This window comes from Phaethon lepturus, unplaced genomic scaffold (assembly GCF_000687285.1).
Source record: "Phaethon lepturus isolate BGI_N335 unplaced genomic scaffold, ASM68728v1 scaffold9447, whole genome shotgun sequence".
In the NCBI taxonomy this organism is placed as follows: domain Eukaryota; kingdom Metazoa; phylum Chordata; class Aves; order Phaethontiformes; family Phaethontidae; genus Phaethon; species Phaethon lepturus.
In genome coordinates this window covers 66,911-90,004 of record NW_010554022.1, presented here as the reverse complement: position 1 = coordinate 90,004, position 23,094 = coordinate 66,911, and the positions used below count along the sequence as shown (strand labels likewise).

At 37.9% G+C, this 23,094-nt stretch overlaps 1 protein-coding gene across 1 annotated transcript in view; it reads right to left on the bottom strand.

The window, feature by feature from the left end:
• The window catches only part of PARD3B (par-3 family cell polarity regulator beta), a gene marked incomplete at both ends in the record, with an annotated part of 143,268 nt that overhangs the window by 56,341 nt on the left and 63,833 nt on the right, over positions 1-23,094 (bottom strand). The window contains 4 exons of the mRNA XM_010291689.1: positions 777-947; positions 7,749-7,934; positions 20,929-21,057; positions 21,815-21,954. Coding sequence (XP_010289991.1) covers positions 777-947; positions 7,749-7,934; positions 20,929-21,057; positions 21,815-21,954 — 626 coding nt within the window. The remainder of the gene's footprint in view (positions 1-776; positions 948-7,748; positions 7,935-20,928; positions 21,058-21,814; positions 21,955-23,094) is intronic.

Genomic DNA, 23,094 nt, shown 5'->3' with positions numbered 1-23,094 from the left:
AGAGTGTGCATATAATGTGCATGCACTGAAGAGAGGGATCAAGGGAGATCATAAAACCAACCCTTTTCAAAACAAGGGGCCATTAGCAAATATCAATGTATATGAGGTCTAGAAAACGTAACTGTTAAAATTTCTTTCTTCTCTTATTTTGTTATTTTACTTAAGCAAATTTTATGTTAATCAACTCAGAAACCCATCCTCAACACCGGCATTCATCTGACCAGGGAAAGTAAAATATTAATTTCTTGAAGATTAAAAGCAAAAAAACTCCAAAAATACCCCCAGCAAACAAACAAAAAAAAACCAGGTGGAGGGACAGGACAGGACCAGAAAAACACACAAAAAGAAGGTGGAGTGAATTATACTGCTAATGAAAAAGCAAGAGTCAAGTAAAATCCAAGTCACACTCAGACACTAAGGTCTCTGACCATGACAACAAATGAAATCAGAATAATTCAAATTGCCTTGAAGAGGTAGCAGATAGTCAAAACCACATCAACACATTAATGCTAAATTAACATTTTTGGGACCACATGTGCTTTTGTTCTAATACTTGTCAAATTAAAATAAGAGGCAATTTTTAGCCTGGCCTCAACAGGAACAACAAGACCAGGAGGTATCAACCAGAAACACTGTGTGAATCCTGACTCCAAGAAATGAAGAATCCATTCTGCCAGGAGGAGCTCTCTGTGACCAAGACTTTAGCCATCATCTCTTGCATGCAAAAACATTGGGGCTGAAAAAACATTATCTAATAAATGCATTTACTGCTTCACCTCTGTCTGCACCTCCAGTCTCCGGACAACTACCAGCTGGATCCTCCCACGAATGTTCCCCTCCATGGACATGGAGCGCCTCAGTGTTTCCATAGCCTCATGATTTGACTTGCCCAGAAGAGACTCCCCATTTACTGCAACAAGCTGATCATTTACTCGCAAACGACCATCCTAGAAGCAAAAAAGAAAAACAAATTTTTTTTAAAATAAAGAATTATTAGGCAGAGGTGCTACATACAGAAAAGCAAGATACAGACAAACAGACACTGCTTTCTAAAATTAAGGAACAAAACACTGCATAGTACCAAGTCTTCAAAAAAAACCCCCAAAAAACCTGTGCGTCCATTAATTGACCATTTTTTCCTCCATTTTACTACATTCAGAGTAGACGCTGCTGGTCATCTTGCATGTACAATTTAATTTGTATCAGTTGTAGGAAGAAAACAGGAAAAGGAGGTTTTGGTTAGTTAAAAGGACCCACACCATAGCTGTTAGTATCTGCAGTGCAACCACGAAGAAGTACTGCAACATATTTTCCATACATTATTATCTGCTATTAGGGTTTGATAAGAAACAGCTCCAAAAATTTTGTTTTATACTCTCACTAGTGTCTATCTTGTCACAATTGCCATGCCACCACATGGGGTAATGTTCTTAGTTCAGAATGGTCATTAAGATTTAAGGATCCTTATTTTAATTAGTGGAATGTCTGTATTTTAAACAAACACTGCTGCCATAAACAAAATTAGGGTTGAGGCATATTAAGTAGCCTATGCTTTGAAAAAAGTTTCATTGCCAAGGTTAACTGACATCTGTGGGTGTAATAAAATTGTGGACACTGCTATTTTGCAATTTAGGAGTCCTATTGCTGTTGTCATTATTATCCGTGATTTATTTCTTTTCATAAAAGCATGTGCCATGGACTCTCCTCTCTTTAACAAGAAAATAAGGTCCACTTAATTAAGAGACAACAGTTTCCTTTAAAGCTCATCAAGTTCACAATTACCAGGTTGGCATCAGACCTCAAAGAAGGAAGAGTAAGAACTGAAGACATCCAATATAGAAGGGCAGTGAAGAAAGAATAGCAGGGAAAGAACTTGTATAGAAATACATTGCTTGGTTAAAATGAATATGATTCATTCACAGGCTTATTACATGCTCTTCATAGGGCATTCGTCCGAACTGTTTACGTATTTCATGCATCTGAGTAATCCAAAACATATATACTTTTCAATTTTTATTTCTTCTATCACTAAGATGTTCAATTAACTATTAGGCTATTGCTGCCAAGTCTAAGCCATTTGTGTTCAAGTGAGTTACAGTAGCTGTGACAAACCCAGCTTTCTTAAGTGTTATTTTCATTGGAACTGGGTATCATCATTACCACAGCAGAGTATTAATAGCCACGGAGATGAAGAACAGCATATACCAGAATCCAAATTAAACTGGGAGGGACAAGAAGATGGAAAGACAAAACTGGAAGATGAGTCACTCGGTGCAAGAAAACGAAGAGAAATAAAACTTTGCTGTGGAGGGTATGGGAATGGAGGATACGAAACAGCGATGTCATTTGGAAAAGATACCGAAACCTCACCCACTTTCTGCTGAATATTTCATGCCAACATAAATTCACATACAGCTAAAGTCAACGGCTTATCCCCACCCTTTCTCTACATATAAAATGATGCCATCACACATGCTAAAGTTTAGGGAGAGAAGAGTTAACATTGTTGAATACAGAGTTTTATTACTTGCACATCACGTAATTCCTCTGTGTTCTATCAAAACTTGCTGAAATGAATGGAGCCATTCATGGCAATGGGAGTTTGAGGAAAAAAAGATTTTATTTGTTGTGAGTTTCTATAACACTGAAAATTTTATAGGTCCTAATGTCCTCCCGCTATGGTCCCACAGGTTCTTGGATTACTTTTTTCCTTTCTGTGGATAAATAATCATGTGTAAATACAAAAGCTTCTTATTAAAGTATTTACAAGTACATTGTCAAATGCATCTTGTCATGATTACATCTGTTGACTATGCAACTGTCCTGAACACAACGCATATTTTTACATGAATCACTGCAGCCTCAGAAAGATCTGGACTGGCCTGATTTTTCATTTGCCTTGTAATACTTCTGTATGAGATGTTGTATTTATTTCTTTATATTTTAATAATGTCAGTTTTTAAAGAACTTATTTTGATGCACCTCCCTTCTTCCCACTCTGTTACATGCTCCACTTAAATGCAAAATTCAACTTGAATTCAACACTTCAACTGTGATCAGAGAAAAAAGGTGCACATGCTTTATAAATGCTGATCAGCTACACTTGCTAAGTCACCTGCACAAGGTATGCTGCTCAGGTATAAGTTATTTCACAGAAAAAAAAATTTTGGTATTTTAAAGACTGAAACAAAATTCCCAATACCTAAACAGTTTCCAAACACAGATTTTCCACATCACTGGTGTTATGGCCTGGTTTAGAAGCCTGAACTGCAAAACAATCTGCTTGGCTCAAAATAAGCTAAATGTTGTTTTAACATGGGTTTTGTTTTTTTTTTTCTTTCATCTCTGAAAGGTAGGTTTCTTTGTTGCTTCCAAGTAGAAAAACAACATTTGGCATTTCAGCAAAAGTGTTTTCAAATGCCATCTCTGAAACAGCAAGTAAGCTATTCTAATAAAGAGTGAAGTTACTGTTCCCTTGCTTATTCAAAAAATGTTGGGTTTTTTTAGAGACTCACAGCAAGGGGTAGAACCTACCACCACATGGCTACCATATTCAGACAGTCAGTCACAAGACTCTCATGCGTTTTACAGTAGAGCAGGGAAATATAAAGCCATGTTCTTCATGGACTTCTGTTTTTAATCAAGAGATACCTAGTTATTTCTCTTATCAGTGACATTTCTCTCAGAAGGAATTCCTTGGTGGCATTTATTGGAATCATCCAATTTCCCCACCGACTGCACACAACAAGCAGTGTTTACTGCAACAGCACTCAGAAGTCCCAAGGAGGTTCAAGCTACACCACGTTTGATTTGTTCAAATGCACACATAGAAAGTATTTCACTACTTCTAACAACAGCTCTTCTGTGTTTCAGCTGCAACAGACAACAAGTACCTGCTCATCAGGAATACCTGCGATAAGTGAAAAGCAAAGATGTCTTGAGATGAACAAGGCTGAAATCCTTAAAGTTATGGGGAAAGATGATGCATTTACACTCATTCAAATGTTAAATTTTCCTCACATGAAAGGCTCTCCATAATTACAAATATCCAGTGTTCTAGTAACATCTTTATCTTAGGGATGATAAAAACATGACACTTCAAAAATTACAAAAGGAGGTTACGAAGGGACATAATGGTTCAATCAGCAAAAGTAACTGTTTCTGTTCCTGCAGGATGCAATGTTAAAATACCAACTAAGAACATTACAGCATTTTTACTTTGTTTAGTTTTGTAGCAAGAGCAGTAAATAGGGACTGGGTCTTACTGTAGCATGTATGATGCAAGATGCATTGATATTTTCTAAAATCTTTAGCTAGGACAAAAAAATCATGCAGTACAGAGTTTAAAGACTTCAATTTTCCTTATGTTTTTTTACAACTTCCTTACTGTGCTTTGCAATGCCACTAACATATCAGAGCTATCCTAATGTGCTAACACTAAAAAATGTTGGCCCCTCTTCAGGCCTTTGGTTCAGACCAATAACAGGTAACAGTAAACAACCAAAATTCTCTGCATCTCATATGTAACTCTTCACTCTAAAAAACATCCTGGTGGAAGAACATTAATGTATCAAAACCTTTATACAGCATTAGAAGGACTGAGCATTTACTTCAATGTGTTGAAGAGCAACATATTACGTCTTTTTTTGAAGACAAGTGGTGACTGTATAGACAAGGGGATAAAGCTCATCCTTATATTAGCATTATATCACAAAATCAGAACAAATTTCAAACTAAATGCAGAAGTGAGAAACAGTGAGAGAATTCTCATGTCAGTGAGCATTATGATTTCCTCCTGCAATAGTTTCCCAAGAAAACTTTGTACACTGAAAAGCAAATGCACATGTCTAAATCCATAATACTCTGTTTCAGACATTCACAATGAATAGCATGGGAAAATGCTCTGGACAACTACCAGCTGGGAAAAAAAGCTTTTTATTTAAAAACTTTAAAGCAAGAAGACATTTAAAACAAGGATGTCTCTAAATATTTATGCACAAATATGTGCACACTTTTTAACTTGATACAAGAAATTTTATTATTTGGTAATACCCACTGATTATGTTTTGTTCTATATAAAGGTCATTAGACAGGAGAAAAACAGCTGTTCTTACAAGCAACAGTAAACTGTGGTTCTTAAGACATTGCCAAAATGACTGCATTCTCTGAGTACTTGTATAAAACACATAGGAAAGACTCTCTGAACAGTTCAGGTTGAAGCTAGAGCCTCAGCTATCTCATTTGCTCTGGAGCCTACACTCAAATCTATTACTACACAGTTCTAATTGGTGAAAGGGTTATAACAAGGTAGAATAGAGGACAGGTCACAGGACTACTGGTTATCACAAGACAAAATAATCTTCCAGTCATGGTGACTAAGTGTGCCAGTTGCCCATTTACTTAGGTGTAAGCACCGAAGTCCTGCTTTATTAGTCTGCAGACCCCTCAAGGCATAACTAGCTGCTCTGGAGTGAGTAACTGTGGGAGAATAGAGTGGTAAACATCTACGGAACTAGAAAGGGTTGTCTTGGGTGTCTATGATGTGACAAGTCAAAAAGTGGAAGTGTTCAAAAAAATGTGTCAGATGTGGCACTTCGAGACATGGTTTAGTGGGCGTGGTGGTGTTGGGTTGATGGTTGGACTTCACAGAATCATTAAGGTTGGAAACGACCTCTAAGATCATCAAGTCCAACCATCAACCCAACACCACCATGCCCAATACACCATGCCCTGAAGTGCCATGTCCACACGTTTTTTGAATACTTCTCAGTGACGGTGACTCCACCATCTCCCTAGGCAGCCTGTTCCAATGTTTGACCACTCTCTCAGTGAAGATATTTTCCCTAATATCTAGTCTAAACCTCCCCTGGCACAACTTGAGGCTATTTCCTCCCATTCTATCGCTGGTTACTTGGGAGAAGAGACCAACACCCTCGTCGCCACAACCCCCTTTCAGGTAGTTGTAAGCGAGCAATGAGGTCTCCCCTCAGCCTCCTCTTCTCCAGGCTAAACAACCCCAGCTCCCTCAGCTGCTCCTCATGAGACTTGTTCTCCAGACCCCTCACCAGCTTCGTTGCCCTTCTCTGGACACGCTCCAGCACCTCCATGTCCTTCTTGTAGTGAGGGGCCCAAAACTGAACACGGTGTTCAAGATGCGGCCTCACCGGGGCACAATCACTTCCCTGAAGGGAGGACTTGATGACCTCAAAGGTCTTTTCCAACCTTAATGATTCTACGAGTCTAAGTCAGGTAGCCAGCCCACTAATGCTGCCGGAATATGGCTCCACAAGCTTTGCTATTCAAAACGACGAGTTTTTTCATGGCAATGTATACTGTCACCCCAGCTGGTGTGGACAATTACTCAGGGAACATAGAACTGGGAAAGCAAGAAGGGCAGCCTCATTTCCACAGTAAAATGAGTTGTACTCTGCAGCAGACATGAACATAAATTGCATGTATCCAGCCCTAATTTGGCCAATCATGCTTTAACTGATTCAAGTAGATGAGTTTACTCACTTGTCATTTAGGCCTGAGTTAACTACACACAGTGTTCTGAACTGTGTGTACCAGGCTTGGTTATAGTTGAGAGCTTTGAAATAACTGTGGGACTAGGGCAGGTAAATAATAGAAGCAAGAAGTATTAAACTTTCACATCAAAGCTAAATCCTTGATTATTGCTATTTACCAGCTGCTGCAAATAGATGATCATGAAAGTTTTAATGCTGTGAATTGTCTTACTCAGCAGGCTGATGTCAGTAGGGGAATTTACATACACCAGATTAAAAGGTATTTTTACCGAAGACAGAACTGTGAGGAATTGCTGAGATAACACAAGAGAAAAAAATTACATTATGGATTCACAACAGTTAAACATACTAGCCCTGAAAGATTAAGACATTTGTTTCTAATTTCAAGAAAGTTACCTTTTTCAAGTTTTATTTGTGAAAAAAAATGCAGTCATCAGTTTTCCTAAAGATTAGAAAATAATTCAAATATTTATTATTCATAAAAATGTGCAACAGTCCTTGTATAGTCCTTAGAGGGGGCAGAACAATTCATAATATTGTCATTTACTGATTTAATATTACCCATTCAATCCACCTCAGGAACAATTGGTAACTTCTGCACAATTGATGCCAGGCTCAGCCAAGTCGCATTTTTATTAGAACAGTAAAAAAAATATTTTTAATAAAAAAGAAAGAAAACAATGAGCTAGCTTTTTATTTACAGCATAAATTAAACACGTAATCCTTAACCTTACAGAATTGTCAATTTCTAATTTTTGTAAAGAAGTTTGTCTTTTGGGTTTTCTTTTTTGGGGATCTGCCTGTATTACCTTGGGAGGACCAAAAGCAGTGCAGATAGACAATAGATATAGGTATCTAACTTCTCTGTCACTGAGCCTAGCAGCTCGCAAACTTTCCCATGCACTTCTGTGGGCTGTGGGGAAGCTGGGAGGCAGCCTCTCCTCATACCCACACCCCCCTTAGCCTTCTCCTCCTTCCCTGTTTCCTGCAGCATCCAAATGCCCCCCAAAGGTTTCCACCAATTCACTTTCCTTGTGGCAAAACCTACCACACACAATACCAGAATCTTGAGACAAAACATTAGTAGATTTGCCGTTCACCTAAATGAATGAATAACAAAAAGGTATTTGTTCCTAGAATGCTTCCCAAGTGAGAGTCAGTACTCAGCACAGAAATGTCAGAATTCTAATGCAGTCATTGTCTAATGTGTTTCTTCCATACCTTAAAAGCAGCACCTCCGTGAATAACAGATTTGATGAAAATCCCAAGATCAGCTCCAGTGTCCCGAGATTTGTTGCCTTTCAAGCTCACACCAAGTCCAGCAGACCCAGAATCATTCAGAGGAATCTCAAAGGTCAGCTGCTCTGTGGTTTCTGGAGAAAGAATATTGCAGTTTGGCTCTCCTTTCTGTTGGAGAAAAGAAGAATAAAAATACAAGTGAAAAGGCAGGAGAGACAGTGCATAAACTAGTTGTATCCATAGGTTCCTTTTTTCCAGAAAGTAGCCTGATGAAGCAGCCTTATAACCAACAATGCATTTAGCTGACATTCTGTCACATGATCCGGCTTAAAATCTTATTTTTAATGATTCCTAGGTATATGGCTAAATAGAAGATAAAATAGCTTAGTTCCACATGATATACAACTGATGTTGCAGTACAATATAAAAAGACATTTATTTTAAACACAGCTGCATTAACAATGTAAGCCATAAAACTCTCAACATCTTTACATGCAGCTCAAACTATAATGATAGTTGTACTGTTAAATCCCATTCCTCTCTGAAAATTGAGTTTCATCCTTAAAAAATTATACTTCTCTTAAACCTGTCTACAGAGGGAAGCTGGTGTAACAAAAGTGAGGGTGAGAATTGAAAATGCAATAACTTATTCTGCACTAACTCCCTTTGTACATACTTTTATTCCACAGAGGTTTGGGTTTTTTCCTCCTTCTGGTATAGACTGATCCTAAATTTTTTCCTAGATTTGATTGCCAAGTCAAGTATCCACAGCTAGGGAAGATCAGAAAGAACTTTCTTTTACTATATACTGTATCTGCAGTTACGTAGGCTTGTATGTCATTGGGGAGTTGTTTGTGTTGTTTTTTTTAAAAACAAGTTAGAAACATGAAATTAAACAAAATCAAATTCTAACCTAAAACATTCTTACTGGCACTCTACAGAAATAAAACTAGGACAAGGAGACCTACTATAAAGTGTTCATGGAAGGTATTACTGGAAAAGACCTTAAGCATCTCATCAGATTTCATTACACTTTTCCTTCACCATATAACTCTAAAGACAATTCATTCGTTTATGTTTCTTGTCATTTGAACATTTTCTATTCTTGTAACAGTAGCGTTAAAAAAATTAATAGGAAAAAACCTATGGAAAGGAAATACGCAGACAAGTACAAGTTGAAAAAGATGACTGGGTGTCATGAAAAAGATGCTTTCAAGGGTGTCAAAGTCTTATACAAAATTATCAAATAGAGGCAACATGCAAGGAAGACTGTAGTATCTGTGCCAATCTGCCTTTTACCTAATGAAGGATTGTTTCCAGGGACTAAGCTGCAGTACATATAGTATCAATGCCATTCTCAGCAAAAGTGCCAGCAGTACAGATGTTTTCTCAGCAGCCACGGTAGTCCTGTATATTAATCTATTATGTTGTCTGATTAACAAGAAGTATGAACACAGAACTAAGCAGAAATTAATATCCTGAAGCAATAAAAAATTAGAAACAGTTAACCACAAAATACACTTCCATTTATTTCAGTTGCCCTTTCACTGGTGAGAAGCAGCTACTGGCTAGAGAGGAATCATGTGCGCCAGAGAGCTAGGACTATAAACCTCAATCCCAAAATGCACCATGCTCAAATTCTTCCTGGAACGTAACTACATTGATATTAAGTCAACACAATTTGCCTAACTGCCAAATATAAAAATGACATAGCACCAGCACTGACAATTGTCTTGATGCCAGCACTCGTCTCCAGTACCTGTGTTACTCATACGCGCTTTTGTCTTTGTTCACCAGAAGTAGAAAATTCTCAGTTACAAATCTTTCACTTTCTATTTCTTAGCTGTGGATATAGAGACATCCTGAACATAATCCCACAAAACCTACAAATTTATACTTACTACTGTGAATGGTACAGCAGGATAATTTGTAAACAATCCTGCTCTGACTTTCAAAAGAACCAGTGTAAGAGAAAAAACCCACACTATTTATTACTGGCCTTCTAACATAAGCATTTTCATTTAACTTTTTCAAGGTGTTGAAGAAAAATTTTCTGCCCAATCTTTTGTTTTTTAAAATGTTCATATTCTCATCAGCAGATTCAGAACTCTTAGATCAGAATTCTACTCAAATGGCACATCCTGCCCAGATTTGAACAGAGGAAATTTCTCTCAAGGTCCCAGTCCTGTGATGTCTCCTGCAGCCCCGAAGGACTGTCCTGAAGGACAGTCTATTTTGTATTACTTTCACGGTCCCCTAGGCAAGCAGTTCCTGTGTGCTGTTGCTATTCTTCCATTTTTATCAATGACACCTGCACCAGACTCTTGCCCCTTCTGTAGATCAATACTGCAGTTTTGTCTTTCCCAACACCATGAGGAAAGCAGCGAAGGGTGGTGTTAGCACAGGACATAAAAGCTCTCAGTGCCCATGCCTACGTTCACCCAGAGCAGTCACAAATTGCTTTATACTGTTACCTCAGTATGAACTCGGACTTCATATAGAACTGAGTTGGTCATGTTCAAATCAATTTTTAATGGGGATGGCTGAAGGTGGCACAAATGCTATTATTCTGCAAAAAAAACTTTCAAGGAAAAGGTGACACAGTATTTTTGTTGAGAATAAATTATGTATTTTTTCGTTAGCTTCTTTCTCAGGAGCATTTCGCCCATTTCACTTTAAGCTCCAAGATGTACATTAATTTCAGGCTAAAGACCTCATGCATTTGTTAACACAAGCTCGTAAAAAACCCAAGACAACAGGATCTATACATGTCCCTCAAGCCAATAGATGAAAATAAACTAGGCAGGTGAGTCTGCCTGAATTCGAGTCAAGCACTCTAATCAATACCATTCTCATTTGTAGTATCACTCTTGTTGCTGACCCACCTGTGACACTGAGGACACAGCCACAGCCCCCCCACCGTGCTCAAGGCCTTGGCAGCATTGGGAGCAGCAGGGCTGTAGGAGGCAGGATGCCGTCCCCCACTCTGCAGCATGGGCACAGGCTCCGCAACAGCACTGTGCTCAGCACTAGGCTTTAAGAAACAGGCTAGATGGACTCCAGAGGCCAGTAATCTAAAAACCTTGTTTAACCTTGGCAGGGAGGACGACAACACACGACAGACGGATGGACATAACAATAGTCTTCAAAACACTTTACAGTAACATTTTTCCCCTTTTTCTTCGCAGGCAATTTTTGACACCAGAAATATCTCACTTAAATAGCAGGCAAGGAAATGTTAGTGAGTGTCAAAAGAAAAATCTTTGCCCTTGATATCTGGGGAAAAAAGACCGACTTAGGTGGTCACTAGAACTCTCCCACTATAAACTTACTAAGATAACGATATTGACACACAGTTTTTCATTTAGATCACTTTTAGATTCTGATACAAATATATTGCTAAAAGCAGAGTAATTTAAAAAAAGTAACAGAGCTGTTCAACATTCTATAATATTCCCCAACTTCCTTTAACGTAACTATGCTGTGCATTAGCTCTTGTTAAGTAACCTACCACATCTGCATGCCTGGATGCATTACCTATCAAACATTAAGATGTATTCAGCAGAACACCAGACAAGTACAGTCAATTTTTTTCAGTGTTTTGTTTCTTCTGCTCTCCTTAGTACCCAATTTGGAATCTGTAACATTTGACTACTATTTTCCTTGTTACAGTTCTCTGGGAAACAGATAAATTCATTGTGCAAAAACCTTTTTAAAATTTAAATTAAATTTACTAACAACTGCTTTTACCTATTACTGAAGAACTCTCTAATACTCCTTGAAGTCCTTCACAAAGGGTTTCTTGTTCAACAGTCCAATTAAAAAAATCTCTCCTTTTCATTATTTATATTCAGCCTTACCCTAAGATCCAGCAAAAGTTGATTTAAAAATAATGCTGAACTTTGTTTAATAGTACTAACAAAATTTGTTACCAATGAGGGAGAGTGAATGACATTTCAATGATTTCACAGGGGTGGGTAAAAGGAAATGAGATGCACATCTCCAAATCAATGATGAATTCATTTTAAGACTAAGTCAACTCTGTCTTTATTCCCTTAAAATTTTCATTTGCTACTCGTTGTACAGCACCTGACAGCAAATGCCTGGTAGTCAGTCTATAACATCAAGACTCCCTGGTGCAAATACAAGATTGAAAAGTTTTCTTTGTGGGAAAATGAGAGAAGCAGCAGAAAGGAGGAAAAATGCAGGTGAAATAAAAAGGGATGAGTGGAACCTAGAAGCCTGATTTCATCCTATACTCACTAAATGGTTTCAAATTATTACCCTGATGACAGTTCTTTTCCCAAGGAATGTCTTTTCACTGATGACCAAAAAGAGCTCCAGCCATCCTTAAGTTAACAGCTCATCAATTACCTGCTTCATTTGGGTAACTAATTTCATGAGTGATGGTTGCTGTTCCTAGAATATGCAGGTATGAGTATTAAATGATGCTAGTGACTCAGAGCTGGATTCCCAATTGCCTCTATTTCCCTTACTTTGCTAAAACATTATCCCAAGACATCAATACTTTACAATAGAGCAGTCACCGTCAGCTGAATTATGGTCTGGTAAAGGAAGTCCTCTCCAATGTACTAAACCTTGAATTCTATTAGAAATACTTCTTCCCTTAAGATCATCCCTGAATTTGCATTCACTCAAACATAGGACGAATTAAATGAGCTGCAACACAAATGTGTTTCTAGACCAGGAAAAACGTACAGCTTAATGTTATAAATTACCCAGTCAACAATCATGTCATTTATTTTCCACAACAAATGTATCATTCTTCAGCACTTCAGGAATTAAATGATAGCGTATCACTGAAGTTATTCCCTGCTGCAGACACAGGTAACTCACTCAACTGTACTATGATAAACAAGAAATCTTCCCGCAAACCAAGTCCAGATAGCCAAGTGATGAGACCTCAAGATGGCTAGAGCTTTCAGATGGCCTGACCTGCACTTTTCTTTTAAGATGGGTACACTGAAGACAACAAAAAGGGGTTTTAAACTCTTCGGTATTAATAAAACACACTTAACAGTGAAATATGTTACAGTTTATTTAAAAAAAAAAAAAAAGATAGACATGAAAATCAATCTGCACTGCTCACTTTGTCCTTCTTGGGGAGGTTTTTCCTTCAGCTTTGCTAAATCTTAGCCTGTCAGCTTTCAATGGCTTCTTCAGCTACAACAAACTCTGAACAGTCCCCTCCAGACATGCACATCTCTCTTCCCAGTCCCCTCTGCAGCCTGGTGATGTTTGTTCCCTACTATTTATAGAAGTCTGCCAGCCCCAGCTCCTGCTGCAAAGCTCTCTCCTGGTTGCACCACCCAGCACTCTAGATAGCTCCTGAGCTCTCTCAGCTGCTTGTGGAAGACAATGTTCTCCCCTCTTTCTCCAGGTGGTTTCTCCTGGACCAGAATGCAGCAGTCAGAAGTCATCTAAGAGGCAATCGTTCCACTTGCTGTCCAGACTCAGACATTAAATAGAATGGAGCAAACCTCCAAACAGGTACCATCGCTCGCAAGGGAAATCAGGACAGGAATTTTTTAATCTACTGAGGTACCTGCATGGGACTTCAGTAAAAAAATCAATTCGGACATTTACTGAATCACCAACAAATCAGACAGAAAAGCTCAGAAGAGTTTATATGAAGGTGAGAAAAAGAGAATGCCAAGTTTGCTACATTTGAGAGCAGAAAGCCCTAATAATATGTACTATGTACTGAATGTTATTACATTCAGCAATGCAGATGGAAAAACTTTATCTAAGAGTCTCAGGATACATTTGATTAATTGATGTTCTGACAATTCATTTATTTAATTTTTAGGAGCACATCTATACCTCAAGTCTCCGATTTCTTAATTAAAAGGCTATAATAAAAGATTCTTAAAACAACCTAAAATTTTACTGCTATATAATTAAGTCTCACCAACAAATTCTCAGTATTTTAAGGAACAGAAAAAATTATAGTTTTAGGTTTCTGTTATTCACACAACACACAAAAACTGCTCAGTCACCAGTACAAACAGAATTGTAACCTTTGAAAAAAGTACCGTGCATTGTATTTTTCCCCCTTCTACTTACTCCACGGTTTCATCTACTCAATATTGTGTCAATCTTCTCTCTACCATAGGACACCACTTTCAATTAGTCCTTTTATTTAATCTTACAATGCCTGTTCTCATTGACCACGGTGCTTTTGATCTGTGGATTTATGTTAATCTAATGCATATCCCTCACTGGAAAGGTTGCCTTATTTATCCCTATTGTTCTTTTGCCAAAAGAGAAGCTTACAAAAAAAATTAGCTCTCACTTAAGCCAGGAAGGAAACCACATTTGTTTAACACAAGAGACCTTTCAGTACCTGTCTGATGCCCTTGACCAACACTATTATGGACTCTCAATATGCTGGCTGCCCCTTGCCTGGCTGCTCATTTCTGATAAGAGATGCCAACTCCCTGGAGTGCCATTCAGAGCGGAGAGCAAAAGGCAAGAGACCCAGGAGGGTTATTTTCAAAGGCTTATGAAGGAAATAAGACATTTACATGCTTTTGCAATTATTTTCTGCAAAAACCTGTACAAGTTAAAGAGCAGCATTTAAATTGTGGCACCACATAACTGTTATTGGCAGAAAAGCTTGAAAAGAAGATACCTCTTCATTTGCACTATTCTCTGTGTCTTTCCAAGAGCTCAGCCCCAATTAAGAAATACTTTGCTGACAGCTCATTCATTCACTATAAAATCTACACTGTATTTTGCAATAGATATACAGTAACGCTCTTGAAAATAATACTCAAAGGTAACGCACTGCTGCAATCTTGTCACAATCTAGTAAATAACTGAAGTCATTGCTGCATGTATTCATCTTTAGCGCTTCTGACAGATGTTTTCATATCGGCTTCTTTGAAATCATCTGTGTTCCGTACTGCAATAAAAACTAAATGGTCACTAATGGCATATCCTGCTAAGACAAAAAAGCCAATATTAAATCCATGGAGATATATTATAGTCTACCTGGATACTTTTTACACTAACACAGTACACCACAAATTTGTGTCGCATTAGATAGAATGGTTCTGGTATGTATTATGTAAACTCTCTGGAATTATAGCTTCGAAAACTGAAAAAAACTATTCAGAATATATGCCAGGCAAACAGGTCACAACACTGTGATGTACAAATCCAACTCTTTACTCAATTTACTGGTTACTGTTTTAAGGGAATGGTAAACAAACCAATAAGCAGTGTGTAATTCTACTTCAAACACCACACGCACATGTTTTACATTAAGCCAACCTAGAAAAACCTTTTTCAGGGATCCTGAGGCAGAACGATTTTTAAAAAACTATTCATATGGTATACGGAATGAATCTGGTGACATTTGTAAATGGCAAGATACTACAGCTGGCAGTAAGACTTAAGAATTGTCCAAATACTTTGGTTTTACTAAAGGCAAATAATGTAAATCTGGTCAAATGCATCTAAAATGTATGAAGACTCAATTTCTGTTAAGAGCCAGATTGTATATGCCTCTGTTCTGATGTATACACACTTCTGATTACATATATTAAAGTGGGCAGCCAAACAATTTTGGACAACACCAGAGCTGAGACTGATGCTACTAAGAAAACAGTTTTCATTTCCTCTGCTCTGAGGTAGGGCTCCTCAACTTTGGAGTTTTGGGCAGTAATCCCGTATGCAAATACAGTATCTTGTGGTATGAGTAGCAATATGCTTTCTTCTCCTTCCTTGTCTCCATTCTAACCTTTTCCTTACCAGGAAGCAGAGCATCATCAGAGGTTTTTGCAGCCAATGAGTGCTATGACCAGAGCTTTCACACCTCCCTTTTAAGGTCCCTTGCATTTGCTGGAATATAGCAAGAGTGGGACCTGAATGACAAATCATTGCTGGATCATAACACTTTGATGGGCTTGACAGAAAGCAATAGTAAACCAGATGCAATAAGGTCTCTGCAGCCTCGAACAGGCTGGCTACCGCTGTCACACAGAAAAGAACAGTAAATATGTTTGCTGTGTTGGTAGCTATATTGGCACTTCACAGCATACGGGAGCTCATCCTGCCATTGTAAAATTGTTGGATTTAGTTTAAATTAAAAAAACCTAACCACTTTTTAAAGATACATGCAATTCATTCCCCTTTGGTAAGTTAGGGAGTCCCAGCAAAAGCCGGGATGAATAAAAGGATATTTTTTGCCATGCTTCCTGTTCGCTGTGACAGGAAAGACTGTCACATTCCTTCTAAACAGTCATCTCTTACTGACTTCTGTAATGGGCACAGTAACTAATTAACAAACCTCAGTGCATAGTTTCCAGTAATATAAGCTATAATGAAATAGTAACCATCTTCTGAAATACATAATGAAAGCTGAAAACCTTTGAGGGGCTGCACTACACAATGTTTGCACTCTAAAAAGATACATTTCTGTAGACACGACCTACACTAATTTCTAAACTATTGCAGATGAAGAGAACCTACAGACCCAAAATTAAACACTTTCTTTCAAAAGTTGTTGGGGAAAAAAATGGGACTTTTAAAAATCTACATAGTTTAAAAAGTTATTCAAGATGAAGGGTGCCATGTGTATTGACAATATCCTTCTCTATTATGCAGAACAATTCAAGAACTGAATCTTGTATATGTTATTAAAAACCAATATATCGACTTTTTTTCTTCTCTCTCCCCGCCACCCCACCAGACTCTTTTCCCTTTGAATAGTGATAACACAACAAGAGAATTGGTACTTGCTGGACTCATTCTGTGACAGAAATTATTTGACCATTTCTGGTCAACTGAGCACTAGAATCAACGGTTTGCCCTACAAAAACAGGTGCAAAATGGTTAAGTACAGTCTGAAATTTCATCTATTATTTCCTGCACATAAAAATGCAAGAAACAAGTAAAAGGAATTAACAGAAATTAAGCTTTGAATATTAAAAACAAAAAGGAAAACAGTTCAGGCAAACAAGAAGTTCTCCTTCAGGTACAGAAGTTCGAGGTAGTGGAGGGAATTAACAAGGGGAAGACTGAAACATAAATTTAATCACATGGTAAGCAGAAAAAAAAGCACTTAATTGAGCTTGCCTCTCATCCTGCTTCCTTCTATCCTGTATAGTACATGTGTAAAAAAAAAAAAAGACTCTGAGTTAAAGATCCGCTGCTACATTATATACATTGTTGTTTTAGTTGTAGAAATGCTGGTTTGTTCCCTTTCCTCCTCCATTCTCCAGTGATCAGTGAATTTGCCACGAAACCATAAAAAGAGTGATTACAGTTGAAACCAGTAAGCCAAATCTATCTTTAAAACAGAAAACAACGCATATGCAAAAATTACACTATGAACGTACTCTAACTTAAAAATGCATTGAAATATTTTCAGTACTATATTATTTCCGGCAATTGCATAACAGGCACATTCCTCTGCTTCTGTGCATCATATGCACTATCCTGAAGGCTCATGAAAAATAACAAGAATAAAGAATTGTATAGGGTCATGGCACAGAACAGGTTATGCCAGAGCTGTTCTCATTCAAGGAGCTTTGTTTGTTTCACCAAGAGGGAATAAAGAAGAAAAAGGGGGAGTAAGTGATCTTTATGTCATTATTAAAAGAAACAGCACCTTCAGATCACACATTTTTCCTGGACAAAAAAACAAGATGCCACAAATAAACATGATCAAAACATGGTACTTTCAAAACACAATAGAACAATAGCCACAGTTTGATATGTGTTCCATTTACTTTGATAAGAGCTGGAAAATCCAAACCTGCTCAGTTAAGCTAGTTTCTCTCTGTAATATTCACCATCCTTTAGAAAACAGTCAGTGTTACACAGTTTAAAACCCAAATGCACCTTAAAGAATGCACTAATCATGGGCCACTCTGTAGACTGTGGTAATTAAGCAAATCAAGATCTTCCCCTGAGTTTTGGAATCAGCTCCTTACTGGCTGCTACACTGTCAACAGCTGGCATGCATTACTGGTAACATTTGGCTAACTGGATAATAAGGAGGACAGCCTGTGTTTGGTCCAAATTCTACTTCACCGATCTGCTTCAATTAAAAAAAAATCTCATTAGATCCTCCTTTTCTCTTTTTAAACCAGTAACAACACTACAAAAATTGGTCTTTCTGTTTTATTCCCTCATTATGTGCAAACAATGTAACAGTACAACTCTCAGATGTTGCATGGGCTAGTGGAACTGAAGCCCCACTTCCCTATAATTTAATAATGCCTGTCTGCAACACCGATTCATCCTCACTCATATCACACCTCTCTTGGCTAGCGTGGTAAAGGTTTGCTACTCTGAATATATTTTTCTAGTTGCTAGCAATTCATCAGCATAGATCACAGTAACAAAACCCCCGAACTCTGCTCCCATCTATCTTAGTGAAGAGAAAATTTGCAAGACCAAGCTTCCTCCAAACAGCAGCTTTGTTGTGAGGTAAAGTAAAATTGTATTACTACAGACACAGACAACTAAATGCCACATGCTGTTACTTTGTTGCAGTATTTGCTTCGTGCCTGTGCAGCTATCAAATTCCTTCCAGAAATCAATGTAGGAACCCAGTTCTAGTGGAGCAACATGCTCAAAAGTGGCTTTGTGCGTGGTCTCTAGTGTGTCCAAGTACCAAAGGCATCTTTGCCACAGGAAGCTGCGGAGAGTGGGCACATTTACTAGCCTGTCCTTCTCCTTTTCCTTTCAACAGGTAACAGGGAATCTAAAGTAAACAGCTTCTCAGATTACAAGCCCTGGAGAACTGCTCAAATCAAGAACAAGTCTAATATAAAGCAATTGCCCTATTATTGCCAGGCATTAACAAAACACCCAAGTATTTAGGTAAACTCTGCATGCATGTTACATAGTCAGAGCATTCAGTTACAGCTGTCCTTGAAAAATATTGGATTATCCACTGTCTTTCCTTCCAAAAACAAACATTTAAAGTGCTGGCTTTTTTTCTCTTTGATCAAAACAGCACTGTAACTTTTGAGGTAGCAGAGGATTAGTCCAATGTAATGTCATGGCTAAAGCTAAAAACAAACAAAAACGCTAAACCAATTTTAATTTTTTTTTTTTTTAATCTTTGCTGAGACTATTCTCAGGCGTCTCATGAATTCTAACAAGCATGACGTTAGTATCAACATCTGGTAGCACAGTGGTATGGTAACCCACACTTTTGCCGTGAGCTACCAAACAGATGTTGCTGACAGGCCTTCTAATATAGAAGGGCTAGTTCCAAAAATTATCTAATGCATTTCAGCAATTCACATTTGTATTATATTGTACTTGATGGGGATAGCAAGAAACACAGAACAGTATTAGAATTCACATATCATCACCGCTACAGTGGGGGCCATCACTTGAGCATCATTCTTTCACAGAGAAAGCAATCTAAGCGAAGGTCAAGCCAGCAGGATAAATGTGGCTACTTTCTGTATTTCAATCATGCCAGTCATAAGTAAGTCACCTTTTGAAAGGTAGTTAATCCTTGCTGTAGGGGCTAGAATTTAATAGCAGGCAATTGTGGCAGGTAAAAATTATAAACAGCTTTTAGATTCTTCCAGCCTTTGTACCCACCACTGTTACAGTGATTTTCCAAGAGAATTTGTACTATGACAATAAAGAATAACATGTAATGTTGTGAGAACAGAAGAGAGAAAAGAAGAATACATACTTTTGTTAAAAGTATGTTTTCCAAGTAGTGTGTTTTATAACTTGAAAAACCCACAAGAAAAACCTGTTGATGGGTAGCCTTTTCAAAAAATAAGCTCCTTCTTAGAAGAGCTGGTGGAAAAAAAAAAAGAAATCCTAAATATAGCAGATAATTCAGTACTTTCAGACTCAGAAATTTCCCTTCAATCCACACTGACTCTACAGCTCAGGGCTTACTAAACAGAGCATTACCATGATAACTCCGGTGCTTTGGAAATCACTGACAACATATGTCCAATTACAGAGCTGAAAATATTCTACCATTATCCTCCTTAAAGATTACTCAATAAAAGAGGAAAATGAAAACTAAGATAGTTTTGTTAGGACACTTTGCAACTGCTCTACTACAGGAAAAAGTGGGCACCAGCAGCACACGAGGAAAGGCTCATGTGAGAGAATCTGAACTCCCCTTCCAGCTTCTACCATAGGCAACAGACACTCTTACCTCAACAAGGCCTAACTGGTAACAAGGAAACCAGAGGAAAACTGTTAGCAATGTTCTGTGATGAAACATAATGGAGGATTTCTGTAGAAGATCCGGCTAACAGTCTCAAGCAAAAGGAAAAGCAAGAAGGCAGCATCTTAAGAAAAGAATGAAGACAGTTTGTGTTCTTTAAAGGAGATAAAATGAGACAAAAGCAGGAAATGCTGTCCTTCCTTTATCCTGAGAACTTCTTAATGAAAGGTCAAGTATAGCCATCAATCAAGATAAGGAAGAGGCAACCAAAGAGATGACCTTCTTTGAGGGGAAACAACTATGTATTAAATAGCATTTTTACACTGATGTAGTCCTCCTCTGTCAATGTGAGAGAAAGAGAAAAAAGTTTCATGCCAGTGTTTTAAAAACAAAGTGACAATTAAGCACTTGAGATAGAACAAAATCAGACGTGCAAGAGCCTATTAAGTCAAACACTAGCAGCCAAGGAAAAGCTTGCTTCCAAAATTTGTGAGGAGTGCAATGGAATTTTATTCCTCACCACTCCTGCAGTTTTGCACCTGGCTTAGGAGATGCATCTCCTGGGGGCTGCCACCCTCACTAGGTTGTTACTGATAAGCCGCAGGACTCATTACATGGACTTTAAACTTCTGGTTTAAAGTTTGTTGCTTTTCTGACAGACAGTAATCCATTTTCAGTTATGCTTGACCTCACAGTTACAAGATTCACTTACAATATTCCCCTGTGAGTTATGCTCTTGATGTCACTTCTGGGATTAAAAAAATCAGATTGCATGGAATTGCATCTGAAGTAGGTAAAATTAAATATCCATCAAAACCAAATGTAAGTATAAATACTTCTCAAACACAAGCTTTATGCAGTTACCTTTCGCTGGCTTTCTCAGACAACAAGAGTTCACTTCTATTTCTTGGGCCAATTTTAAAACACGGAATTGTTTCAATATCACTCTTCAGGACAAAACAACAAGTTTACCAGCTCTCGAGGTAGAAAGGCCTCCTCCTGACGAGCCACAATCAGACAGACAGTTTCCCCTTGCTTTGTGCTCCTCAGCATAGCTACAAGCTCTTCCTGGGTCCTGCCAGTGATGTCCCGTCCATTCACCTATGGAAGGATGAGGAGAGGTTGTCATATCTGTGAGTACGATTGACTTTTTTTCCCCTCACCTAACACAGGTGTCATTCAGTGACTGAGAGCAAAGAAGAATTAGCAACAGCTCCCACACCGTCTCCCCCTCTGGCCCTGTACAAATCACTTAACCTTTTTTCCCCATCTGTTAAAGCAGGTCTGTAGCACTTATCCACCTTGCAGGGGGCCTGTGAGGCTTAATTAGTTTGTAAAGCACTTTAAAGATGAAAAGTACAAAAACAAGACCTAAGTATTATTAAAACTGTTTACTTTAAGAGCTTTTTGAGGTTAGTAAGTAGAAATAACCCATCAGATGATGAGACTAAGTCAGAAGATATCTGAAAATTTTAAACAGATAGATTTCAGCAAAATTGCCTTAAAATGAGCACTTAACCACCTCGATGTTAAACAGAGATTTTTGGACACGGCTGAAGAGGCTAGACATGTTTTGTTTCTTAAGCGATACATTTATCTGATTTAAGAAACAAGGTGTTATCAGATCCCCCTTGTTCAAACATCCCACGGACCCTTGTGAAAAGCACCTTCTTCCAAATCACAGTGTAAAATTCTTATTGACTAACAGTAAAAAAGCCATAAGATTTTTTTTTTTTTTAAACCAAGGTCAAGAATGTTAATTCCATACATCAGAAGTATGTGTAAGGAAATAAAATATTTATGCCAAACCCCGTGGTCAGTACTCAGCAATGCAAATACAACGGATGTTTATACTAACCTCCAGGATTCTGTCTCCTGACTGCAAACGACCATCTTTTACTGCTGCACCTTTTGGTAAAATATTCTTCACAAAAATCGGACCAGGACCATGTACTGAGGAGTCCCTGGTAACGACAGTGAAACCAAGCCCTTCTGGACCTAGAAGGTCAGATAAAGAACTCCCAACATAAATTTCAACAAGCAAATGATGATCATTAAAAAGTAAGTAAACAACATCAGTAACACAGTCACAGACACTCATTCAGGTTAGCTCTTAAAAAAGAAAGAAAACAAAAAGCTGTAAACATGAGTCTATTTTGTGCATGGTCTAGAGAAGAATTCTGTCAATGTCAGAACACGTGCTCAAATCCTCCTGCAACCAAGCTACAGATAGAAATACTTTTGCATAGCCCACAATAATACAAAACAAGCAAGAACTCTCCTTTAGAAGTGTTTAGATTTTCTGTCAGTGGTTTTAGTATCAGCCTTCACATTAATGTCAATAGTCTTTGAAACAAATCAGAGCAATCAGAATTATTTATCAGCATAAATATAATTTAGCAGCTTTTACTGAAAGCTGTTGAAAAGTAGAAAAAGTCACATGATTTGAATGCAAAAACTGCTGACTACATGCTGTTAAGAAAGGACAAGTAGTATTTCCATTCATGAAGTTGTTCGCTGCCTGGAAATAAACAACCTCAAGTGTTAATAGATGAATGTTTTAAGAAATAATTAGGCAGTAAAAATCAGTATTAGCAAGTATTGCTTATAAGTCACCAAAATCACCCAGGAATATCAGGGCCCATGAAAGTCTTTTTATACTGAGCAGGATTACTACCCATGTGATAGTTTACAGAGCTATGTGATGTCAGTATCACATTCCTGTAATTTCTAAAAATATAAATTACTGTTTCAAAATCAAAAGTATTGCAGCTAAAATGGGAAGAATTCCGAAGCAGGTTTTGTTAATGCGAAGCTGAAGAGTTCAGAAGTAAAACCAAGTTATTTAAGTTAAGAAATGACAGCTTGATTATATTCTTTTAACACATAATGAATGAAGTTACAGACAGTTTTTAAAAGGGCCACTTCCACCATCAAATTTAACTCAGCCAAATCAGAGACAGAAATTAAACAGAAAACATAAATGCTAATTGGGATCTGCTTAAGCACATTTTAGTACATGTGCATAAACCTGTTACTCCCTGCAAAGACAGACATCTGCATGGAGCAGCAATTAAAGATATATGTGGAAAATTCAGCCTGCTGACAGCTGAATAAATACAGATGGAAAGAAAAGGT